Source organism: Cladosporium halotolerans (genome assembly GCF_011745625.1).
Source record: "Cladosporium halotolerans strain TM138-S3 chromosome Unknown Sca27, whole genome shotgun sequence".
NCBI classification, from domain to species: domain Eukaryota; kingdom Fungi; phylum Ascomycota; class Dothideomycetes; order Cladosporiales; family Cladosporiaceae; genus Cladosporium; species Cladosporium halotolerans.
In genome coordinates this window covers 57,917-80,965 of record NW_027191478.1, presented here as the reverse complement: position 1 = coordinate 80,965, position 23,049 = coordinate 57,917, and the positions used below count along the sequence as shown (strand labels likewise).

Below are 23,049 nucleotides of genomic sequence, written 5' to 3'. Positions count from 1 at the left end.
AATAGTCAATATTGGCATCATTGCAGGCAATGTAGCTGTCCTGATGCGTGGGAGAGGAAGGTTTGCCGCGGTCAGGGTCCGAGGAGTGATGTCCGAGGTAGCAATGTACCACACCACCACACATTTCAAGGACAGCCAGTACGGCTTCATCTTGTCTATCTCGCCACTCCGGCATTCGTACGTCCTCATCACGGTCAGAACTTTCTGGAGTCTCTGTCAATTGCTGGTTGCTTTGGGAATTGCTTTTTTGCAAGGGTTATTGTCGATATAGCATGGTACACGCGTTCACTCCCCTGCTTTCTCTGGCTTGCCTTGGTATTGCGCATTGTCTCACATGCGCAGTCAATCGATTACTTGAGTGATAAGAGTTTCTAATTTCGGATGCGTGCAAACATTCTCCAGACGAGAAACTGGATCATGCTGGGCCCTACGAACCATCGCCAAATCATGTCATCAACGACATACCTAGGCCTAACACTCTGCATGGATTTAGCTAATTGCATGAATGCCTTCTCTTTCATCCCATCTTTCACGCGCCATCTAGTAGGCCAACTCGTTTTCACTCCTGAGTGCTTCCCAACGCTCCAACACAGTATTTATGAACTCTGGTTCATCCTCCATGACTTCATATAACTCCTCAACAGCCTGCATGATCCTCCTCTGCAGGATTGGATGTCCAGCCGAAACCTCCGCCCAATCCTTCTGCACCTGTGTCCTCCTTTCATTATAGGCACCACCGCGAGGTTTCTTCAAGTATTCAGGTACATCGATCTCAGCCAGCTGGTCGGTATTAGTGCCCTTGCGCCTGAATTGCATCTCCACGCCTTTCAGCGTGTACCCTGGGATGCCGAAAGCCATGGCGCCAACGCGTGTGACAACGCCGGTCACGCCTCGACCGACGCCTTTCGCTGTACCCCATGCTACGCCACCCTTGCGTCCAGCGCCTTCTTGGTAGCCGTGAACGGGCTGCATAACGATTCCTGAGACGCCGTCGTAGAGGCCGAACACAATCTCCTTGCCCGCTACTTTCAACCCTGTCGTCGTGTCGACGATGGGATCACGCATCCGAACCGTTCGGTCATGGAAAAGTCTGGCAGGGAGGTTGTGGAAGCCGTTGGCAACTTGGTAGAAGAAGGTGACAGGGACTATGTGGGAGCAAGTCAGTGTTCATTTCGAGGCAGCAGCAGATGTTAGAGAAGATGGTTCTCACCTACGGCCGCTTCTTCCGCCAGGTTTCTGCCCAAACGTCCCAACGCCGCCCCCGTCGAAATGCCGTCTTCAGCTTCCAAGGAAGACGCGCTGTCTTTTCTGACTGCGGAATCCTTTAATCGTTCCGATCGCGCGGCCATGCTGCGTTTACAATCCTGGATATCGGAAAGGCTATTCATCACTGGGTCGTGAACGGCTGCGACAAGTCCGCTCATTGGCCCTGGAGCGCCTTCTTCAACATACCAGCGTTTGTGGCGTATCCTCGTTCAAAGTTAGTCCTTATTACCGCAAGGTTTCCTCGGATGAAGCACTTACAGCTTGATGTCTCGCGGTGTTAGCTTCTGGTGCTTCGTAAGAATCGCCGCCGCCAGCCCGCTCAATTGAATGTTCGTTCGTCGGACCCGCCACACGGCAGTGCGATCCGGGCACAGGAAGCACGCGAAGGATTGTGCCCTTTGCATGGTGTGAAACTGCTCAGCTGCAGTCTTGACGCCATTCTCATCCTTCATCTTCTCCGACAGCTCCTGAGCTTTGGCCTTCATGTCTGGCTCAAGTGCTTTCTTTATGTTATCAGCAAGCTTGTCTGCAGTGAGTTCCTTGTAAGGCACGGTTTGAGGACCTGCACCAGCCCGGCTCACGATACCCGCCCACCAAAATTGATCCCCAAAGAATGGTACAATTACCGTCGGTCTACCAAGTGCAAGGCCGATAGCACATGTACCAGCTCCTCCGTGATGGACAACTGCAGACACGTGCCGGAAGAGCCAATCGTGAGGCACATTGCCCAAGAGATAGACATTGTCCGGCACGTCACTACCACCCACGTTGGACCAGCCTCTTGAGACAAGGGCACGAACGCCGGCTTTCTTTACAGCCTCTAAGATCAACTTCGTAAATTCTTCCGTTTTGTCGACGACGATTGACCCGAACCCGATGTAAATCGGCGGCTCTCCAGCATCCAAGAAGGCTTGCAGCTCAGGGTCAGGCTTATAACTTGACCCCTTTGGGAGAAAGAAGAAGCCACTGATCCCAATGTCCGAGCCCCAGTCCGCTGGCTTTGGGATCAAAGCTGGTGACCAGCAGTAAGTGAAAGGTATTTTCAGTCGTGACTGGAGATTGGTGCCCCAAGAAGGATTTATTGGCTCCAGCAGTAGCGTTCGTCTTCTGAATCTGTTGATGATGTCGATCAGGCCCGTCCAGGTCAGCAGCTCGATTTGCGTGTAAGACAAGTAATTCCTCACGCCAGCATCTGTCCGGCTGGAATCCATCTGCGCGAGCGGATGTGGAAACGCTGTTGTTGGAGACCAAGGCATCGTGAACATGTAATGCAGCGGAATCGCAAGCCTCTCCGCAATGTGGAGACTCGCGTATGTTGGCGGGTTAGAGATTATAGCATCTGCCACAAAAGCAGGGTAATGGCGCCCTTCGGAATGACGTGCTTGATACTGATCGCGGGCCTCCGTACACGCTTTCCAGGCACCTATGAGCATCTCTTCCAGTTCCGCCTTGCGAGCTCCAATATCTCCAGCCTTCACGGACTCGATGCTGGGCAGGATTCCAGGATTCTTTACCATGTACGCCATCAATCGCTCTGGATCGCCGCCTATCGAGAAAAACTCTAGGCCATTTTCGCCGACAAAATCACGAAACACGCCATGAGTGCCGATGCGGACGCGATGATTGTACGGCGCGGCTTGGAGCTCTTTACCGAGAGCGATGAACGGCTGAACGTCGCCACGAGAGCCCGTGATGAGAATGGTTATGTTCATGCGTGGCACGCCGGCGAAAGGCTGGAGGCGCTCGCATTGTTGGGTAGTCGTCCCGAATGTGATCTTCCCATGCTTGCGCTTGATGGCCCGCTCGTTATTTGATTTATGCTTCTCGAACCGGTGTATCGATGTTGGGAAGCGAAGACGAACACGGCCGTCCTGCCAGAAATGAGTGGTAGAAGAGTCGGTCGCCATTGTCGTCGTTTCGTCGCCACTCCTCTAGATTTTGCATCTCATTGGTACGTAGAGCAAATGTATAGTGATGGCCATGATGACGGTGTTACAATAACAGTATTTTTTTCCTTCTAACGATAATGTAATGGGAGGCTTGCGACTTTTACTGCTGTCTGGAGCTAATTTTGAGATCGACAGTACGGCGCCAACGGAGGTCATGCCAGGAGCAAAGTATGTTGTAGGTTCTCTCGGCCGAGACTCACTAACCCCCACGGGTTCTTCGGAGAATACAATTTCGTGGAACATGGTCCTGTCGGCAAGCACTCCCGCCGCAAGCAAGGCCAAGAATCCTCAAGCGGCTCGAGCTGCTTCAAGCAATCTGCATACTAGGGTCATTTCCTCTATCATGCGTAGTGGTGGCTGGAAAACGTGTGTTCAGCCCACGACCCGCGCGTTGAGCATTGCGCCTGTGGCACCGTCACGGCCGTATCGGATTGCCTCGGCCAAAGCTCAGCCAAACCTTACAAGATCAGCGCCCTAAAATTACCGGACCTTTCTGGCACATCCTACACCTGATGTGATGGCCGCGGCCTCCCGATTATACTGCTGTGCAGCTACGGGCGAAGGAACCTACCTAGCCGACGCAAAATTTAGGTGAGCGACAAAATGGTTCTTTGAGTCCCGCCTGAGATTTTCAAGGGAAGGTTTGCGACATCCGCCCATCTTACGAACGAGGCGCTGCTCGTTCCGCAGTCCGGGGTATTCGAGGAACGCCTGATTAAAAGGATTCGTTAGCTGAAGCTTTGGATCGACAAAAGCCCTGGGTTGCACAGACCGTAACCAGACCGCAGATGTCTTGCACAAGATATTGCTGAACGGGTGGCTCAAAGCTTGAGCAGCAGGCTTTTATGGCCGAGGTCTGATGTAGATTTGGTGAACCGTGTTGTGGTTGAAGGTCGGTATCCTCATTCCTTATTCTTTCTACCCAGGTGATATTTTCTTTGCCTGGCATATCGCTCTCAACATCGAGTCCAGGTCCCGGCAAGATGGAGACAGCCAACCGGGTCCGCAAGGCGTCTGTCTCTGTCGCAACCAAAGTACTCGAATATGATCCTCAACCTAGTATGTGGGTCGCCAGTGGCGCTGCGATAGCCCACGCGCCCAACCTCACCGAGCTACGAGAAGGAGACACTGGAGGAGATAATATCCAGTTCGATGCTCACGGTCACAGCAAGCGCGACGCCCGCCCGGCGGAACTACAAAGGCAGGCTACATTGCGAAGGGAATCTTCATTTGCGACACACCTGACGAAAACGCCGTCAGAGCCATCGCAAGCGGTTCTAGGATCACCAGAGACGCCGCCGAAAGAGCCCTGGTTGAAGGCGATAGGGTACGGACTCAAGGCCTTCTGGAAGTTCTTCCTCACGCCTACGGGCTTCTTGATCACGATCTATGGCCTCAACGTCGTCGCTTGGGGAGCAATGCTGTTCTTCCTCCTTCTCAAGGCTGCCCCTGCCATGAATCACCCCGACAATGGTGACGCAGACTCGTCTCCCCGGAAGATCTGGATCGAAATCACATCGCAGATCCTTAATGCTCTGTTTTGCTTGACAGCCTGGGGCCTTGCGCCTTGGCGCTTCCGAGATTTGTTCTGGGTAGCGCAGTGGCGGTTCTCGCCGAGCAAAACGAGATCGCACGCCGCGATCAAGCGACTCGCAGCAAGGAACGAGTCGTGGTTCCGCATGCGCGAAGAGGAATACGAAGCAAAAGAGACGTTCCACGGGACACGCGCACCACCGACAGCATCCTGGAAGCTGGATTTCGTGGTATGGATGATGGTGCTGAATACTTTGTTTCAAGTTGGCATGGCCTTTTTCATGTGGCATTGGAACCGCATCGACCGACCGTCTTGGGGTACCGGAACATTCATCGGGCTAGGCTGTGGCGTGAGTTTGTTGGCCGGTGTAATGACGTGGTGGGAAGGTAGGAAGGTGAAAATAATTGAAGGGCCGAAGATTAAGATTGCCGAACAAGCAGAGGCGGCCTAGGTCAACAGCACTGTAAGATCAACGATTTTCACTTGAAAGCTGGCATTGGCGATATGCCACCAAACTGTGTTTCTAGGCGGCTTGGGAGCCATCTGGTCAACGAAGTTCTGTCATCTCAACGGCACAGCAGCCGGCTACATGCAATGATCCCATAACGTTGAAACGATGATGGAAAAAATGCTACCGTATGCGCTCATGGCTTACGGATACCTACGCCACAGAATGTAGCTCTCGGTACTAAACGAATGTGGTGGTCCAAATCCGGTGCCCCTTCGCTCTCAGCCAGCTAATCTTAGCCAGTCCATCTGGCGTCCATCCGCTCTTCACGGATCGCTTAGCAAGCACCCGGTCTGGCTCTGCACAGATACATGAGCAAATCCTCACCATTCTCAATCTTCAGAAGTCGTTGACTTACCTAAAGTACCAGCCAGCAACAACCGAAGCGCCACCATGCTCACACCCGAAAATCTCGTTCGAGAGCCTGTAGTAGCAATCGTCGTCACCAAGGTCGAAGCCAACCTCGGTGTCCTGGTTCTGGACGTCGAAGACAAGCCCAATCCCGCCCGACTGAGGGCACATGGATTTCATCTGTCGCGGCGCGTAGTAGCCCGTGAACATGCCGCCGTCATTGTAGCAGGCGTCGTGCACGAAGCTGCGCGCTTCTTCACGGTTTGGCCAGGAGTCGCCGTTTGTGTAGCAGTTGGCGGTGGCCCCCTGGATTCTGAAGGCGAGCAGGCCTGCGAGGGTGGTGAGGAGAGAAGTGGGCTTCATTTTGTTGACGGTCTGCTGAAGTAGGATAATCTCTTGGACTGGTTTGAAAAGATTGGGTGTGTTGAGGTCGGTCGTTTTGAGGGCAGATGGTCGAGCCGGTATCCTTATACGCTTTATGTCCTTCATAGACGATATGGCAACTCTGGCTGAAGGATTGTGCTGCACGGTGTTTTCTTTCACTGAAAAGCGAGCTGAACGCCGGAGGCTGAAGAGCAAGTGCTGTGACACCTCGGACGCCTTTGACATCGAATCCTTCAAAGGATCTTTCGTGCTTGAAAGTTGCCGAACGATATGGTCGAATTAACTAGCCGGCTGCCTCACACGCTGAGTTTGGTGCGTCAATCCCGACACGCTCCAATGTTGAATTGCTAATGATGATAGCGGAAGGGCTGTCAGGCTGTATGCAATCAGGCATATCAAGAAGCATTTCTTCGCGCCCGTCAAGCCCCCAGATAGGTCTTGGTCGCCGGGACGATTTCTGCCGTGGATCAACAAAGGATCCCAGGATGTTGTTCAGCTCTCCCAAATACCGCGGCACAGCATTATCGGGGAAAGCACCGGCTCATCCGCTGGATGAAATAATGGATGCGTGCTTCGTATTGCTGAACACCAGCATCCTTGCATCATACGTGGTCGCCAATGAAATGCTGGAGTGGTTCCACTTGATGAGCTCCTCTGTTCCTTGAGCACTTGAAAGTTGAACACTCGCTGCATCCTGAGGTTGCATCTTTGGGTTTGACGATCCGACTCGTCAATGCTGCTTCGAAAAAGTGATGCAGGGTCTGAAGGTTAGTGCTGAAGTACATCGAAGAAGATGGATGTTCAAGATGACATCGAGAGGGGCGCTGCGAAGAATGGAAACTAATTGTAGGAAATTTTTGTTCGTTGCACGGCGTATGCACTGCTATCTGAGATATCAACACAGCGGGAGGCGTCTCCGCCACCCCCATAGAACCGTAAACGCCATGTTCCAGAAATGCAGTTTTGTGTGTCGCAGAGGGTTGGCCGACCACGTTGTACCCTCGATCTTGTCGGAAAAAGTCGTGTCTGCCACCAGTGATGGCAAAGGAATTAACGCAGGTGCCCAGACGAAGCAGAATGAACGCAAGATCTCTGTCGAAAGCACGCTTTCGATGCGAGAAGGACCTTGAAAATCTCGCTTGAAAGTCCCGCATTCTGGCCGGTCGAGGGCCATTGCGGAGTGGTTGTGGATTGGCGAATAATCTACTTGACCATTCTCTTTCTCTTGCCGACCTGGGCAGAGAAACCGGTCTTGATGGCGGTGACGGAACGTCTAGAACCGCAGCTGTTGCAGGTAACGAAGTACAGTCTGTTCTCACCCTTGTTGAGCTCAGTGTCGGGGCTGCGGCAAGTCTTGCAGGTAACGTATTCGACTGTCAAAGGTGTCAGTAACTGCATAGCATTCCTAGAAATTGTTAAGCATTTTGATCTTACCGATATATCTGCGCAGCACGTTCTCGATCTGCTTCTGCTGGAAACGACCCTTGATGACCAGACGTCTGCTTCCGTCGACGGAGCCAGAAGTGCCCAATTCGGCGAACAGGAACTGAGTGACGTGCTCGTCGGTACGCTTCATACGCTTGCAAATCTCGGCAATGTTGGCGAAGATGGTCTTCTTGTTACCTTCACGCAGACACTGCGGAGGAGGGATCTTGTAGCTCTTCATTCCACCGCCACCAAGGTCGGGGTGGCTGTCCGCAAGCATGAGGAAGAAGCGGCTGAGCAAGCTCTCGTAGTTGATCGGCTTTGTCTCGTCGTGCACCCAGACACCGGTGCCCTGGATCATGTCGCCCTCCTGGAGGCCAGTCTCGGCCTTTGCGTTCTCCTTCTCGGCCGCGTCGTCTGCAAGAACCTTCTCCTCGTCGCCGCCTGCAGCCGCAAGCTTGGCCTCGAAGTCGTCGACAGCGGGCGCCTTCTTACTCTTCTTCTTCTTTTTCTTGAGCGCACTCAGGTCGACTTCGCCGTCATCAGCGGCAGCCTCGCCATCCTCGCCCTCGCCATCGTCCTCCTTCTTGCTCTTGCTCTTCTTCTTTTTCTTCGAGCTCAGCGCGAGCGCATCGAAATCGTCGGCGACCTCGTCAACGGCGCCGTCCGGCTTGGAGTGCGACTCGGCAGTGTCTTTTTCGCCTTCGGGTGCGGCCTGCTCGGTGATCTCGCCGTTGGAGTCGACAATGGTCTCGCCCTCGGCGAAAGCGACCGACTTGCGCGGCCGTGAATCGATGTCCGCCATGTTTGTGTGTGGTTGCTGATCGAAAGTCAGGAGAAAGGGAGATTATTGCCCCGCTGGCTGCTCTTGTGCTCGAATTCCAAAGCGGCGTGAGTCAAACGGTGACGCGCGACGGGGACAAGCCAATCGGGAGCAGCCGTGTCGGCCTCCACGTGCTGTGTTTAGACATGGCACCTCGAGCATTCACTTGATCGGAGGCGCTTAATACCTGCAGAAACTCGATTTTCATCCTTCACTGTTGCCTCTGCAAAGTCATTGCTGCAATCACAAACACCGCGGCTCGCACGACCAAGCACTGTACCGCGCGTCACATCCGCAACCGACTCCACCATGTCCGAACCATCATCCTCATATGCCAACATCCCTCGCGCTAGCACACTAGACGAAGTCGATTCACTACCGTCATCCTCCGCCGGCTCGACTACCTCGATATCACCGAGCGAAGAAGAGGAGATCTCAGATGCCGAGCGGGAATGGAGGGAGAGCTTGCAGCAGCTTGAGCTGCTCTTGACCATGGTCCTGGTGCCCTACCTCGGCAAATACTTTGGCAGGAAATGCGCATATTGGGGTAGGTTGGCTTGGTTCATGGTTTGAGATGCGTTTGGCTGACTCAATATAGGCTGGGGCCGTTTCATGGAATGGAAGTACCCTGTGAGCGTGGACATCACCAATTCAGCTGCGTTTAAGGGTGTCGGCGCCATCGAGGCTGCAGCTTCGCTTTGAGTCGAATGACGGAAACCGCATTGCGAGATTATGAACATTGTCGGGACGGACGTGGGTCTGCTGGCCTTTGTGACCTGCACGGCCTCTGTGGCGCGGCAGTGGACGACTCAGGATACTGCTGCGGCAGGTCTCAGATGAGGCTGCTTCGAGGTAGCGGTTCGGGTAGAATGATCTGAACGCAACCTTTCTCTGGACCCGCTGGACTACAGAAAAGCGGATGGGCTCGATTTCAGGCGCGGAACGCAGAAGCATGAACTTGCTGACGCGATCACGCTGCTTCGATGGACGTGGCCGCGGTCACAATCCGGCACATCACGTATCTGCTAGCCTCTCGCTGGACCGACTTCTCAGATACCTCAAGCATGCCGCGACCTCGAATAACGGCATGACATGAGTATTTCCTGCTGCAACCCCACTACTATGTGCTGGGATGGGAACAGGAAAAGTGGTCTGCAGGTTTCTGGTCGCTTTCTAGCCGACCAGGTTTCTGCGGGACTCGAGTCCATCGTTGCGAGCGAAGGCGAAGGTCTCAGTGATTTACATGGCCATTTCCAGGGGTCCGGGGATTTTTTGAAGATCGTATCATGGTAGACAGCACAATACATCTTCTAAATGCCAGCGTCTCCTTTGACTCGCATGCTCAGAATCACACTGCTGATTTCAAGGGCTTTCAATTTGTGCGAGCAAAGACACTACTACTCGACAGGGTAGCTCATACATGAGTCGTATCTGAGCATATGTCACTCACGCCATGGTGGTCATTCACACACGCCTCGCTCACTTCTTGCGACTCAGCTTACCATTGGCTCGAGATCTGAAACCGCTCGTATTCGGCGGCAGGCCTTGTGTGACCGATTTCTTTGACGACAGGGTGTGATTGTGTCGACTTGGACACCCGCTAGTGTTTGGCCGCAGGCGTTTTTGGCCGTTCCATCTATCATAGCGAGCTGCCACTGGATGACTGGATCAACCACAAATCACGCTAGCTTATGGCCGCAGGCGGAGTCGTGCAATGCCGCCCGGGTACCGATTGCATTGCGTCTGTTCAGCTGAGCGCCACTAGTAACTGGAAACGACACGCGCGACTAAGGGTGGTGAATCTTTATAGGTCAAGAAACAGGGTGCGCCAGGCCTCGCCCCCCATGTTCTGGTTCCAAGTTGCTGGGTCCGGGGTTGTGAGTTTTTGGGTAAACGTTCATCCGCCGTTTTCGCCTCGGCGCTATCACAAACTACTTGCCAAGAATGCGCCTATGTTCCATCGATAGTGGTCTCTGAACATGGGAACGGATGAAGCGCTCGTAGATGCTAATGATGACTTCAAGCACTCTTCTATCGCACAAATGTCAAAGGATTCATGAGAGGACGATGATCATAATCCAGCATCATGGCAGGGGTCAGCATAGCCTATGGTCAGGCAAATCTGAACACACAGTAGAAGATCTAAGACTACCCATGACTTCCGACAAATAAAAGCCGTGTAGTGTCAACATCATGTGGTATGGAATGTCTCTTTGTTTGGGCTCCGCTGTAAATGCATGTCGGCCACTGACGCAAACGGCAACTCGCTAATTTGTTTCGCGGCGGAACAAAGGATGGGCGTCACGGACTACTGTGTTTAATGGCAAGGAGTCAGAACACCCATATGAGCATCGACACAAAAGCGTTGAGTGTAACTTGCCGAAATCATGCCTCACCCATTGAGTGAAATCCGCCGTAGCGCCAACAAAGGCTCCAGCAGAGTCCGAGAGAATGGGACTAAGAGCATCGAGAAGAAAGACGCGAAGAAGGTGGTCAAAGCCGTCAAGGGAAAGATGCTCAAAGCGAAGGACCTTACTGTCGCGAAAAAGGAGGCTCTGAAGGCCAGTCACGCGGCAAAACTGGAGAAGCGCAATCAGGAGGCTGTGAAGTTGCAGCAGCGGAGGCAGATGAAGATCCCAGCTGTGAGGAGCTCGCAAGGCTTCAGAGAAGAAAAGCTGAGACGTTAACGACACAATTATTGAGGCTGAATGATTGAATGAGTACTACACACGAATTATGAATCGATCAATCGATCGATTAAGCAGCTATTGCAGCAGTCTGCATCGCGCATGAGCACAACTTGAGTGAGCGGCCTACTCGAAGTCATCTTGCGCAGTTTCCAGTTTCCCGAAGAAAAAACAAACACCAAAGACACGGTTCCTTTGTGGGCCTCTCAGGCCTTGCATGGATGTTGATGAATCCTGACGCGATCAGTGGGGTCGAGCGACACCCAATTTCTTGCGGAGCTCCCCTTCAAACGAATCACGCTGTTCCTCGAGACTTTTGTCGCGCAAGTACTTGAAGTTTGAAGCTCCCAGTGTGATGATATCGACCGCAGCATCCTTCTTCCCATTGACAACGCCGTACATTTCGAGGAAATAGTGAGCATCCCTGAAGATTCTCTTGGCTTTGTTTCCAGGGAAGGAACCAGGCACCTCACAGTTGATGAAGAGCTTTTTGAGCTTGGTGGCGCCAGAAAGAAGCGTGAGAGCACTGAAACACATGGCGTTTGATGAAGCAGTCCCTGATCCGTAGTAGGCGAGTTGAATTGAGGTGAGACGCTGCTGATTGCGCGGGCCAATGATGGCTAGGAAGTGATGAAGGGCGGCCGGGTCTCCGAAGATGAAGTTTTGTCCATAGAGGATGTTGATGGCTTCGGCGTTGATCTGCTTGCTCACAGCCAACAAAACCGGCAAGAAACGAGTCGAGGCGGGCGCAAGCTCTTTCGCGGTATCCCATTTGAGTCGGCGGGGCTTGAACAATTGCCGAGAGAAGTCTTCTTCTGGGTAGACGGAACCACGACGTGCCGTGCGACGAGAGCCGTCCGTTCTCGCGATAAGTGAAACTCCATTGGCATCCTCGAGAGCCATTTTGTAGATCATATCACGAAGCTCTGGCGGTAAGTCGAAGAAACGGAATGACTGCGCCTTCTCGACCTCAGGCACTTGCTTGGTCTGTGAGTGCTTTGCCAGCTTCTTCTGCATCTTCTTTGGAGGTCCTTTGCTCGAGACCTTCTGTAGAGCTGTTAGGATGATGGAGTACTGTAAGTTCTCGCGTAGATTATCCTACCTTTGGACAGGTATCAAAACTCGGATCGTCGTCCTCATCATCACCAGAATCGCTGGCGACCACTGTTTCATCCTTCCCTTCAAGGTACTCGTCGACCAGGCGGTCGATAGTGGCGTCAAGCTCGGTGTAAGAAGGTATGGCAGTACGCTTGCGCTTTCCTGTGACGGGAGCCAGTGGAGTGGAGTTGGTGGCCGACATATTGTCGCTCCAAGATCAGTGGTTGTTGTTGGTGTTGTGGTTATTCGACAAAGTTTTGGAGTGTTTCAACGACGTGATGAAAAAAAAATCCCTGTGCAGTTGGTTCACTCCGCTACGTGTGTGAATACATACATTGACGGCAGGCGCGGCTTAGGCAGCCGCGGAGCGCCAAGAAGTGCATCGCGGCGCGCTTCCTTCACTTACACGTGAAAGCCTTGAATCACGTGCCTTTCTGATGCAGGATGAATCTTCAGGACGGTGCCTTGGTGGAGCTTCCTTGTTTTGCAGCCTGCAGCTGGCGGTACCTAAGACTGGTTTGATTTCTGATGTGTGAGATTTCGACACGCGGCGCGCTCAATGAGACAGCTCCCTTCCTCAGGATACCGCTGCCACTTCTGCTTTTATAGATGAGTTTCACCTTCCGCTCTCTTGACCGCTCCTACCTGCAAGGTGGTGAAAGCCATGGACACCGGACATTTATTGGTCTACTTGAGCGACTCACAGATCAGCCATATACCATCCTTCGTGAACAAGCATTTGGATGTTTGGACAATGCATTGTTGGATCCGACAATTGCTATCCTCGACGACGTCGGAGGTGCGTGCACGGAGAAAGGCGGATGAACGAAAGTCCATCTCACCTCCGTTGTCCGGGCGCTCAGCCTCCACGGTTCATTGCCGAGTCCAACTCCCAGGCTTTCCCCGCGCTGCCGCGACATCCGATCCACATGGAAGCCGATGCAGTACCCGCCCGCAATCCCGACCCGGAAATGATATCAGCAGCGACACTCGCTAGCCCTAGGGTGCAAGGCGTCGTCGTGGTTGTATACCTTTTTCTCTTCCCCAGATCTTCCCCAACTCAACATCGACTTGGAGGAGAGTCGGTGCATTTCATACAATGGAGTTCGCACGCTCTTTCGGCTCTGCCCTGAGCAATGGTGTTCAGGTCCAGGTCCGCGTCGCCCCTCGCACATCATGGAGGCTGAAGGATCAGTTCTGCCAAAGACGTGGTTTCCAGTCCACGTCGATCTTCTTCCGTGAGGTCCCTGGTGGTGCCCCGGCGAAGCAGCGTGGTGGTTCGAAGGTTTGGAACTCTGCCGACGAGGCTGTCGCGGACATCAAGTCTGGCTCGACTGTCTTGTCTGCTGGTTTTGGACTTTGCGGTACCGCAGAGACAGTCATTGATGCTATGGTACGGAGAGGCGCCGACAGCCTGCACTCCCTCACAGCAGTCTCCAACAACGCCGGCACGGCCATTGGTGGCGGCTTGTCGCCGTTGATCGAGGCTGGCCAGATCAACCGCGCGATTTGCAGTTTTCTCGGCAACAACAAGGCTCTCGAAAAGAAATATCTCACTGGAAAAATCGCTATCGAATTGACACCTCAAGGCACTATTGCTGAGAAGCTCCGCTGTGGTGGTGCTGGTATCCCGGCTTTCTACACTCCTACTGGTGTCAACACTTTCATCCAGAGCGGTCAGATCCCTGTGCGACTCGACAATGGCGTTGTTGTTGAGCCAGCCAAGCCCAGGGAGACTCGCATCTTCGATGGCCGCGTTTACAACATGGAATACGCTATCAAGGGCGATGTGGCAATCCTCCGTGCCCACACCGTCGACGAGGATGGCAACGTCCGTTTCCGCTACACGACCAAGAACTTTGCTCCCATGATGGCCAAGGCCGCTAAGGTCACCATCGTTGAAGCCGAGAACATCGTTCCAACTGGCACTATCGCACCCGATGACATTCACCTCCCTGGCATCTACGTCGACCGCATTGTCAAGGCCACCAAGGACAAGATCCTCGAGAGCAAGAACCTCCGCCAGGAAGCCAGCTCCGAGTCTGCAAGCAGCAAGTCTGACGCCGCAGCTCGTCGTGACCGTATTGCTAAGCGCGCCTCTAAGGAGCTCCACGAAGGCTTCTACGTCAACCTGGGCGTCGGCATGCCTACTCTGGCGCCCTCTTTCCTCCCGGCCGGCCGTAAGGTCTGGATCCAGAGCGAGAACGGTATCCTTGGTATGGGTGCGTACCCCACCGAGCAAGAGCTCGATGCCGACATCATCAACGCTGGCAAGGAGACCGTCACGCTCGTGAAGGGTGCCGCCGTTTTCGACAGCGCTGAGAGCTTCGGCATGATTCGCGGTGGTCACGTTGATGTCTCTATCCTTGGTGCGCTGCAGGTTGGCGCGAACGGTGACCTCGCTAACTACATGATTCCCGGAAAGGTACGTTCAGCCTGTAGATTCAAAGCTTCAAGATCTCCTCACTAACATCCTTCATAGGTCTTCAAGGGTATGGGTGGCGCCATGGACCTCGTCTCCAACCCCGACGCGACCAAGATCGTCGTCACCACCGACCACGTTGACAAGTACGGCGTCAGCAAGATTGTGCAAAATTGCACCCTGCCTCTGACTGGCGCTCGTGTTGTCAGCACCATCATCACCGATCTCTGTGTGTTCCAGGTTGACCGCACCAAGGGCGAGCTCACTCTCACTGAGCTTGCTCCTGGTGTCACTGTTGACGAGATCAAGGAGAAGACCGACGCTAAGTTCCACGTTGCGGAGAAGCTCGAGGCCATGGAGTAAACCTGTTGGCTATTTTCTGGCTATTGAGATGTACATACGAGTGGTGCAGTGATTGCACGCATATTTTTTGTCTCATCTAGATCATTTGACAAAGTACATGGCATGACCGCGTTGGCGTGCAAGCAGAACTAAGATCAAATGTGAATACTATGCAATTATCTGAATGTATTACTGCTTCAGTTCTCGAATGAGCTCTAAGATGGGCCGTGATTGCACTGGACAATGAACTACCTTTCCGACAAAATTCCCACGACCTGGGCAATGACTCGCTCTACACGTGATCCCAATCATTCCGTCGCAACCGCTATAAGCGCTCACCAAAAGGCCACACGCCGTGAGTTTGCATGCTGGCGCATATCACGAGACGGATGATAGAGAGTCCGAAGCTGCCGGCTTCCGCTTCCGCCGTCTATGTCCGGGAACCCTGTCGTCACGTCAAGCCTCGGCCGATCTGCTTGTTGACGACTGAGCTTCGCATCATTGTCCTCGAGATTTGGAGGCAAAAATATATACGGACTGTTCAATCTTCAATTTATTATACCATTTGAGCGTTGTGTTTCAGAGCTCACAGGGCAACATATCTATACCTCCTCGCGGTTCCCGACTCTGCCACCTCAATCGCAATCATGTCGAAACTCTCCGAGTCGCTCAAGACTCTCATCAACGCCGCCCATGTCAGACCTCACACCACGCCGGCGCCCAAAAACATCTCCTCCGTCTACGAGAAAATCGCCGCCGATGCGAAAGCCAAGCAAGTCGGACTCCCAGCATGGCTCTGCGCCTCCGTGAGTCCCTCCCAAACCGCCACCTTCAATTACCCAATCCCCAATTCTAACCTCAACCCCGAATCCAGACCGCAGCAACAATGACCCTCAACTCCCCCGACAGCCTCCTAGCCCTCTACGCCCTCGCCACCTCCCCTTCGCAAACCCCCAGCTCCAGCTCCAGCTCCACAGACCACCCCCTCTACGCCGCCGAGCTCATGCGCGAAGTCGGCCTCAAGTGCATCGGCTTCAACGGCGTCCCGCGCACCATCAACTGCCTCGGCGCCTTCCGCGATGGCCTGCCCTCGCACATCCAGTCCGCCCTCGCCCAGCGCCCGCCCCGCCGCGAGCTCTCGCAGTCGAACATCGGCTCCGTGCTCGGCCGCGGCCGCGCGCTGTGGGACTCCATTTACGCGCCGTTCAGCGGCAAGCTGGTCAACAAGCTTGCGGCGAGCCATCCGGATTTGCCCGTGCACATTGTTGAGGCGGAGTACGGCGCGCTGTTCTCGGATCCGTCGCAGAGGGCGCCGCAGGGGGCGGATGTGGGGCGCGTGTTGACGAGTGTGGTGGCAGTAGCGTGTTTGAGGGCTCAGACGGGCGTGGGACCGCAGGTGCTGAGCCACGTTTTTGGGCTGAGGAAGGCGGTTGAGGGTGGTGAGGAGGGTGCGGAGGCTGTGCAGGGCGGGGAATGGTTGGCGAGTAATGAGGGGAGCGAGTGGTTGCTGAAGACTGTGGACGAGGTTGTCGAGGCGATTGGGGGTGGAGGCTTTGCTGGAGGTTACGGGCAGGTGAAGGCGAAGCTTTAAGAGATGGGAGTCCCGGTATCTGCTCTTAGTGCTGGCATGATAAAGTGTAGATCTTGGACAAACACAATCGAGAACCGTACAGAAGAAGATTTGAGATATTATATTTTCCTTGTCAATTCACTGATTGTAAGTTACATGCATTACACAACAAGATCTGGGTATGAACGCTCCAATCCACTCCCTTCGAGTTTTCTCGCATCACGCTCGCCCGAGAACCAAAGATACCAAAAGAGCAACAAAGGAGAATGAGAAGTGAAGCCAAGCGGACGGTGTGTGCTAGGTATAGATCAGGTGGGGACAACAACGTGGCCCGAAACGATCCTACCCTGCCTCACTTCCTCCAGGTTGAAGACTTCGACGCTGCTTGCGATATCGGTCGTCGTCTTGCTGCTGGACGCATTGCTCGTAGCCTTTGACACGCTGCTTTTGCTCGTCTGTGCAAAATTGCAGGTTAGCCAAGCCGCTACGACAAAGCAATAAGATGCAAGGAGGGCAGGCTCAACAGCTTTGCTGCGAAACCACTTAAGCGCCTGCCTGAGTCTCGTGCTCGTCCTCCAGCATCGTGGACGGCTCGCGGGTCATCCTGCTCTCGAGCTCCTTGAGCTGGCTCTCGCGTGCCAGAAGCTCCTGGCGCTTCTGCTCGATCTCACGCTGCACCTTGATCTCGATCTCGCGCAGCTTCTCCTCCTCACGGCGCAGCTGCTCCTCCTTCAGACGGACGGATTGCGAGGCGAGAGACTGCGGGTCGAGAGACTCCTGGTTGTCGCCGCCAGAGGTGGTGTCGTTCACGCTCTTACTAAGCTTCTCGGTACGGTAGTTTTCGTACAAGAAATCGTGAGTGATTTCCTTCAAGTCGGCAAGGTGAGAGTGAAGGAGGGCGGAGCGGATGGCGAGAAAGTCGGAGTGGCGGGGGTTGTCAACCTCGACGAGACCCCACGGGTACTGACGAGCGCGGACTGTGCGGCCCTCGAGCTCGACGGTGTCTTCGCTGCCGACGATAGCGAAAGGCATCAGACCACGCAGCTCGGCGTTCTCCTCAACAGTGTCCTCATCATCCTCCTCGATGTCGTAGGGGAAGTTGTACACGGGAATGCGGTAGTGCTCAATGTCCTCCATGATCAGCTTCTTGCTCTCGGCCAGCTCGAGCGGGGTCAATGAGTCCGCCTTGCCAATGACGGGAATGACGTTGACACGGGGAGAGAGGCGGCGCATGAGCTCAATGTCGAGCTCACGGAGACCGTGACCTGCAGGAAGATAGTGTCAGCTGGTTCAAAAAGGCGGGCCGCTCCTTGAAGGCTCTCGCGTGCCAATCTGTGTATTCGGGCAGTCTTACCAGTCGGCTGGACAAAGTACAGCAGCACGTGCACGCGGTTGTCGCGGAAGCGCGGGTTACGCTTGATCCTGCTCTCCTCGGCGAGAATGTCATCGTACTGGCGTTCAAGGTAGGAGCTGATCTCGCCGAAGGCAGCCTCGTTGTCAATGGCGTCGCCAAAGCCAGGGGTGTCGACAATGGTCAGGCTGACGCGAGTTCCTTCCTCGTCAAGCTCGAGCTCGACGGTGACGGGCTTGATGCGGACGCCCTCCTCGATGTGGGCGGTGGTGGGATCATCGTTGTCGCGGCCCTCCAGGACGGGCTTGCCGCAGAGGGTGTTGACGAAGGTCGTCCTGCCAGTACCGGAGGCACCACAGACCATGAGGCAGAACTGGATTCCCTTCTTCACATTCTTCTTGCGGCGGAGCTTGAGCGCGCTGCCGGCGGCCGACATTTTGTGGAGTGGGTGTTGTTGGACTGGCGGTGGGGTGTTGGGGCGTTCTTTTCCGCTGGGTGGTGGCAGTGTGCTCGTCCGGCGCGGCAGTAAAGCGAGTGACGAGAGGTCGGGTGGGATGGATGGATGTGAGCGGGTGGGTGAGTGAGGTGTCGTGGGGATGCAGACGGCCAGCAGTGGGAATGAATGCCTGTGCAAGCTGGCAAGGGCGAGCAGCGCGCGCTCAGGGACAGGCCCAGGGCAAGCGCAACGCAAAGGGGCTCGCTCGGCCGCCGTAGCTTTGCCCCGGAGCTAGCGGTGGGCTCGGCTGGGCCCGATAGGCTGGTGACCCTACACTCTATTGCTCCATGTGATGTGACGATTCACTGTGCTCAGTGCATACATACCTCACCCTTGAGGCACTTGATGACTTGACGGTATTGCTTGCTTCGCGAAGTCGTCCTTTATCGTTCCCATCGACTTTGTGCTTGCCGACTCGCATGCAAACTTCTACTGCCACAATGCTATCACCTTGATCGCCGTCTTCGAACTACAATCTGAGTAGCTAGCGAAGTAGCCAGTCACGCTACCATACCGTCGTCGAACATCTAGTCCCGAATAGTTGAGCAGTTCGGCTTCGCCATCGCGCAATGAACACTCGCCAGCCTATCCAAAGCTCAGATGATGCTGTTGTCCTAGGCGTCTCTTTCTCGGCTACAAGAAATCGCTTCATCGCTGCCTTATCGGAAGGCTGCCGGGTCTTCAGGATCGACAACTGCCTTCCGACATATCAACCACCACTGTCTGAGATAGATGGCAAAGGCAAAGCTCCTGCTACCCTCACTGATGGGGGTGTAGGCATTGCCGCCGTGCTTGACGACCGTTATCTGGCTGTCGTCGGTGGCGGTAAAGCTCCTTTTGCCAGTCCAAATGTTCTGTCCTTCTGGGACGCTGCCTTGGGTCGACAGCTTAACACTATAAACTTTCACGAGCGCGTACTGGGCGTGAGATTGGCGAGCTCTTTTGCGGTGATCATTCTGGCCGAACGAACACTGTTGTACGAGTATCAAGAACTGAACACCCAGCAGCCAACACCCCCAGTATCACCTTCTGACGAGATCGATGAATCTGGCTTGACGGAAAGAGGTCTCAACAAAGTCAGGAATTTGTATCCCACGGCGGTCAACACATTCGCAATAGGGTGTCTTAACGACCATCTGCTGGTGCTACCGGCTCAGTCACCGGGACAAGTGCAGGTGATACCTCTTCCCACAGGCTCAAAACGAGTCTTCCGCGCGCATTCTTCTGCCCTGCGTGCCATCGCCATCTCCGAGGATGGATCTGTCTTGGCAACAGCTTCTGGCAAGGGTACCATCTTGCGGGCGTTTGATGCAACTACTCTAGACCAGATTGGCGAATTCCGCCGTGGCGTAGACAGCTCCATTATCACCGGTCTTGCCATCAGTCCGGAAAACCGCTGGCTCGCCTGCACTTCCGACAAAGGCACCCTGCACATCTTCGACATGAAGCCCGGCAACACCGCCAACCCCGAACCCGCCACCCCAACAACATCAGAACCCCGCTCCACCCACCGCAAAAGCCAATCCTACGCCGACCACCGCCTCTCAGCCGGCGCCCTCGACCACGCCTCCCTCTCCTCCGCCCTCTCCGGCCGCTCCAGCCCCCACAGCGCAAGCGCCAACACCCACCAAGGCGGCAGCGTGCAAGAATACTACGGCCTGCGCCCGCCGCCTGCCTCCGCATCCCCAGGCGGCCCTCAACCCCCCGTCTCAGCCCTGCAGGCTTTCAAATCCTCCTCCCTCGCCCCGCGCGTCCTCAAGGACGTCCGCTCCGTCGCTTCCGCGCCTATCTACATGGGCTCTGATCCTCCGCACTGGCAGGGCGGGCCCTCGCATAGCTGGACGGTGGCGCCTACAGGACACAGGAAGAGAGTCGGAATCCCTGTGCCGCCCCTGCCGGCCGATCCGGCTGGAAGGCCGCCCAAGGGCGTGCTGGCCTTTGCGCCGAAGGCCAGGGCAAAGGCGAGAGAGCATGGAGTTAGTGGGATCAGGAATGATGATGAGGGTGCGGTGGTTTACGTTATTGGGGGAGGGTGTGATCCGCGCTGGGAGATGTTCGAGCTCTTGCCTGCCGGTGGTGGTGGGTGGACGTTGTTCAACCGCGGGCACAGGAAGTATATGACGAGGCAGTTTGTAGACTGATGGCTTGGCTGAAGGGGTCCACTTTGGAACTACCTAGGTAGCAATAATCTGGGTGTTCCGGCGAGGCTCTGGAAGATCAAACATAGGACTAAAAGGTCATACTGAATGGACGGAAGCGAATGCAGTCAATCGCTGGCCGACATAAACAATGCAACCAGTTGGACATCAACAAATTCGGTCAGATGGCCGAGTGGTTATGGCGCTAGCTTCAGGTAGACCTTGAAAGCTACTTGCTAGTGGAGCAATCCTCGTGGGTTCGAGTCCCACTCTGATCATTATCCTTTTGCTTTTTGTCTGTATCTCTTGTTGTGTGTTCGAGGGAATGAGGATTGCCACGTTTCGCAGGCGAGGGTTGGGAATCCAACGTTTTTGCAGGGCCAACAATGTGCGTGGAATTTTTGGCCGGGTGCGGGGTTGAATCGTTTCCTCCGCTGCAAGACTCCTCGAATGGTGGAAGCGTCGAGGAGGGCTGACAATGCTGATCGATCCTTCGGGAAAGGCTTCAAGCTACTTGAAAAAAAGCTTTTGGTCATCACGTTAGGAGTACGAATGCTACGTTGTTTCAATCTAACTTACATGCAAATCTCCATCAAGGCCTGGGCGATTCGGGTTACTAGGGTTAGGGTTGGGGTTGGCTGTTTTGGCGTCAACGGAGGTGCCTTCGTGCGTCGTCGCCGTAATGTCGATGAAACTTCGTGAATTATGTAAATTTGCATGTCTCGATATTTTGAGATGTCTAGGGCTTATTTCAACAATTTCTATACAGTGTTCTGGATGCTTGGGAGTACAATGATCTGGTCGCTTACGACTTTTCGTGAAGGTTGACGCAGCTATATGAACAATAGGTCGCAATTCCCGCATATATGCACCTGAAAACTTACAACTGACATTACATTATCGCAGAAAATACAGTTGCCTCACTCAATTTGAGAAGATTGCCATGTGGAGAGGAATTAGCCAGTTAAAATTGCTATTGACCTGGATCATTTTTTAGTACGATCACATTGTGTTTATAATAGTTCATGCATATTTCCAAGCTTCAGAGCTGCATAAGCGCGGCATCCTACTTCGTTTACAGAGACAACACCTGATCTGCACAGAGATTCACAATAGCGAATGATTGGAGCCAGACAGTTCTGACGTATCTTGGTCGTCAATACGGGCAGCCCTCACGTTGCGAACCTCACCGGCCGCCTGCGATGTCGTGATCAAGCCTTGTGGGGCCGGTAGCGGAGACTTTGCACTTCACACCATCCATCCACCCATCCGATGTCAAACCCGTCTGTCGCCATAGTCGCTTAATCAGACTTGAACGCACCCCGCAGTCAACATGATGCGCTGTACCCCCATAGCCAAGGGCGCTCGCTCGGCCTTCGCGCAATCAGCACGCAGCCGGACTTTCGCAACGGTTGCCCCAGTAAGCAGCGCCACACGCAACCACAAGATCGTCGTTATTGGCGGTGGTGCGGCAGGCACAGCGATCAGCCACCAACTTCTGCGTCGTGGTGGCTTCAAGGAAGACGACATCGCCATCGTTGACCCGGCAAAATGGCACCACTACCAGCCCGGCTGGACACTCGTCGGTGGCGGCCTCAAGAACAAGGAAGACCTTCGTCTCGACCTCAAGAGCATCCTGGACCCTAAGCTGAAATTCTACAACAAGGCGGCCAGCACCTTCACTCCGGAGCAGAACACTCTCACCCTGGAAGACGGCGACAAACTGTCCTACGAGCATCTCGTCGTCGTCCCCGGCATCTCCCTCGACTTCGGCAGCGTCAAGGGCCTCGACCAGGCCCTCGAGGACCCCAACTCGCTCGTCTCGACCATCTACGACTACAGGTATTGCGACAAGGCCAACCGCACGATCAAGCAGTTCACCCGCGGCCACGCCATCTTCACCCAGCCCGCCGGCGTCGTCAAGTGCGCCGGCGCGCCCCAGAAGATCATGTGGCTCGCCACCGACGCCTGGGCGCAGGCCGGCCTCTTCAACCCCGCGAACCCCTCCAGCTCCGCCATCACCGTCGACTTCGCCACGGGCCTGCCCGCCATGTTCGGCGTGCCCAAGTACAGCGCGGCGCTCGAGGAGATCCGCAAGGCGCGCGGCGTCGCCGGCCTCTTCCAGCACGACCTCGTCTCCATCGACAACAGCACCAACACCGCCACTTTCGCCCAGGCCAACAATCCGGAGCCCGTCCAGAAGCGCTTCGACTTCCTGCACGTCGCCCCCAAGAACAAGCCCCACGCCTTCCTCGCCTCCTCCCCCCTCGCCAACCCCGCCGGCTACGTCGCCGTCTCCGACTCCACCACCCAGCACTCCAAGTACCCCAACGTCTGGTCCGCCGGCGACGCCTCCAGCTTGCCCACCTCCAAGACCGTCGCGGCCATCACGTCGCAGGCGCCCGTGCTCGTGACGAACTTGCTCCGCAGCCTCGAGGCCGGCCCCGGCGCGGCGCTGGACGCGTCCTACGACGGCTACACGTCCTGCCCGCTGCTGACGGAGTACGGCAAGGTGATGCTGGCGGAGTTCAAGTACGGCGGCGAGCCGAAGGAGACGTTCGGGCGCTTGTTCGGCGTCGACCAGGCGGTGCCGCGCCGCTCGTTCTATCATTTGAAGAAGGACTTTTTCCCGTGGGTGTACCGCGCGGCGCACGTCAGGGGCAACTGGGGTGGGCCGAACGGGTGGCAGGCGTGAGGTGGGTGAG

General features: G+C 55.0%; 11 protein-coding genes across 11 annotated transcripts; 6 read left to right on the top strand and 5 right to left on the bottom strand.

Moving 5' to 3' along the window:
• Positions 1-350: 350 nt before the first annotated feature.
• On the bottom strand, positions 351-3,173 carry WHR41_06717 (uncharacterized protein; the record flags this gene model as incomplete). Its single annotated transcript, XM_069375322.1, has 3 exons — positions 351-1,145; positions 1,211-1,470; positions 1,525-3,173. The coding sequence occupies 3 exons, from the start codon at positions 3,171-3,173 to the stop codon at positions 541-543; spliced, it is 2,514 nt and encodes an 837-aa protein (XP_069227429.1). The 3' UTR covers positions 351-540.
• A 1,025-nt stretch (positions 3,174-4,198) lies between these two features.
• WHR41_06716 (uncharacterized protein) lies at positions 4,199-5,200 on the top strand (the record flags this gene model as incomplete). The annotated part of the gene is made up of 1 exon (XM_069375321.1): positions 4,199-5,200. One exon carries the CDS (start codon positions 4,199-4,201, stop codon positions 5,198-5,200), a length of 1,002 nt encoding a protein of 333 aa, XP_069227428.1.
• A 105-nt stretch (positions 5,201-5,305) lies between these two features.
• Positions 5,306-6,026, bottom strand: WHR41_06715 (uncharacterized protein). The gene is made up of 2 exons (XM_069375320.1): positions 5,616-6,026; positions 5,306-5,556 (listed from the first exon to the last, which is right to left on the bottom strand). The coding sequence occupies exons 1-2, from the start codon at positions 5,969-5,971 to the stop codon at positions 5,535-5,537; spliced, it is 378 nt and encodes a 125-aa protein (XP_069227427.1). The 5' UTR covers positions 5,972-6,026; the 3' UTR covers positions 5,306-5,534.
• An 810-nt stretch (positions 6,027-6,836) lies between these two features.
• On the bottom strand, positions 6,837-8,293 carry WHR41_06714 (uncharacterized protein). The gene is made up of 2 exons (XM_069375319.1): positions 7,427-8,293; positions 6,837-7,365 (listed from the first exon to the last, which is right to left on the bottom strand). Exons 1-2 carry the CDS (start codon positions 8,220-8,222, stop codon positions 7,196-7,198), a joined length of 966 nt encoding a protein of 321 aa, XP_069227426.1. The 5' UTR covers positions 8,223-8,293; the 3' UTR covers positions 6,837-7,195.
• Positions 8,294-8,300: 7 nt separating this feature from the next.
• WHR41_06713 (uncharacterized protein) lies at positions 8,301-10,167 on the top strand. Its single transcript, XM_069375318.1, has 2 exons — positions 8,301-8,787; positions 8,839-10,167. Exons 1-2 carry the CDS (start codon positions 8,550-8,552, stop codon positions 8,940-8,942), a joined length of 342 nt encoding a protein of 113 aa, XP_069227433.1. The 5' UTR covers positions 8,301-8,549; the 3' UTR covers positions 8,943-10,167.
• Positions 10,168-10,935: 768 nt separating this feature from the next.
• Positions 10,936-12,810, bottom strand: WHR41_06712 (uncharacterized protein). The gene is made up of 2 exons (XM_069375317.1): positions 12,030-12,810; positions 10,936-11,974 (listed from the first exon to the last, which is right to left on the bottom strand). The coding sequence occupies exons 1-2, from the start codon at positions 12,225-12,227 to the stop codon at positions 11,171-11,173; spliced, it is 1,002 nt and encodes a 333-aa protein (XP_069227432.1). The 5' UTR covers positions 12,228-12,810; the 3' UTR covers positions 10,936-11,170.
• Positions 12,811-12,893: 83 nt separating this feature from the next.
• WHR41_06711 (uncharacterized protein) lies at positions 12,894-14,998 on the top strand. The gene is made up of 2 exons (XM_069375316.1): positions 12,894-14,450; positions 14,508-14,998. The coding sequence occupies exons 1-2, from the start codon at positions 13,125-13,127 to the stop codon at positions 14,808-14,810; spliced, it is 1,629 nt and encodes a 542-aa protein (XP_069227431.1). The 5' UTR covers positions 12,894-13,124; the 3' UTR covers positions 14,811-14,998.
• A 279-nt stretch (positions 14,999-15,277) lies between these two features.
• WHR41_06710 (uncharacterized protein) lies at positions 15,278-16,567 on the top strand. Its single transcript, XM_069375315.1, has 2 exons — positions 15,278-15,595; positions 15,664-16,567. Exons 1-2 carry the CDS (start codon positions 15,437-15,439, stop codon positions 16,378-16,380), a joined length of 876 nt encoding a protein of 291 aa, XP_069227430.1. The 5' UTR covers positions 15,278-15,436; the 3' UTR covers positions 16,381-16,567.
• WHR41_06709 (uncharacterized protein) lies at positions 16,458-18,358 on the bottom strand. The gene is made up of 2 exons (XM_069375314.1): positions 17,714-18,358; positions 16,458-17,624 (listed from the first exon to the last, which is right to left on the bottom strand). The coding sequence occupies exons 1-2, from the start codon at positions 18,144-18,146 to the stop codon at positions 16,903-16,905; spliced, it is 1,155 nt and encodes a 384-aa protein (XP_069227353.1). The 5' UTR covers positions 18,147-18,358; the 3' UTR covers positions 16,458-16,902.
• A 417-nt stretch (positions 18,359-18,775) lies between these two features.
• WHR41_06708 (uncharacterized protein) lies at positions 18,776-20,347 on the top strand (the record flags this gene model as incomplete). Its single annotated transcript, XM_069375313.1, has 1 exon — positions 18,776-20,347. One exon carries the CDS (start codon positions 18,776-18,778, stop codon positions 20,345-20,347), a length of 1,572 nt encoding a protein of 523 aa, XP_069227354.1.
• A 1,330-nt stretch (positions 20,348-21,677) lies between these two features.
• WHR41_06707 (uncharacterized protein) lies at positions 21,678-23,039 on the top strand (the record flags this gene model as incomplete). Its single annotated transcript, XM_069375312.1, has 1 exon — positions 21,678-23,039. One exon carries the CDS (start codon positions 21,678-21,680, stop codon positions 23,037-23,039), a length of 1,362 nt encoding a protein of 453 aa, XP_069227355.1.
• Between the last annotated feature and the right edge of the window lie 10 nt (positions 23,040-23,049).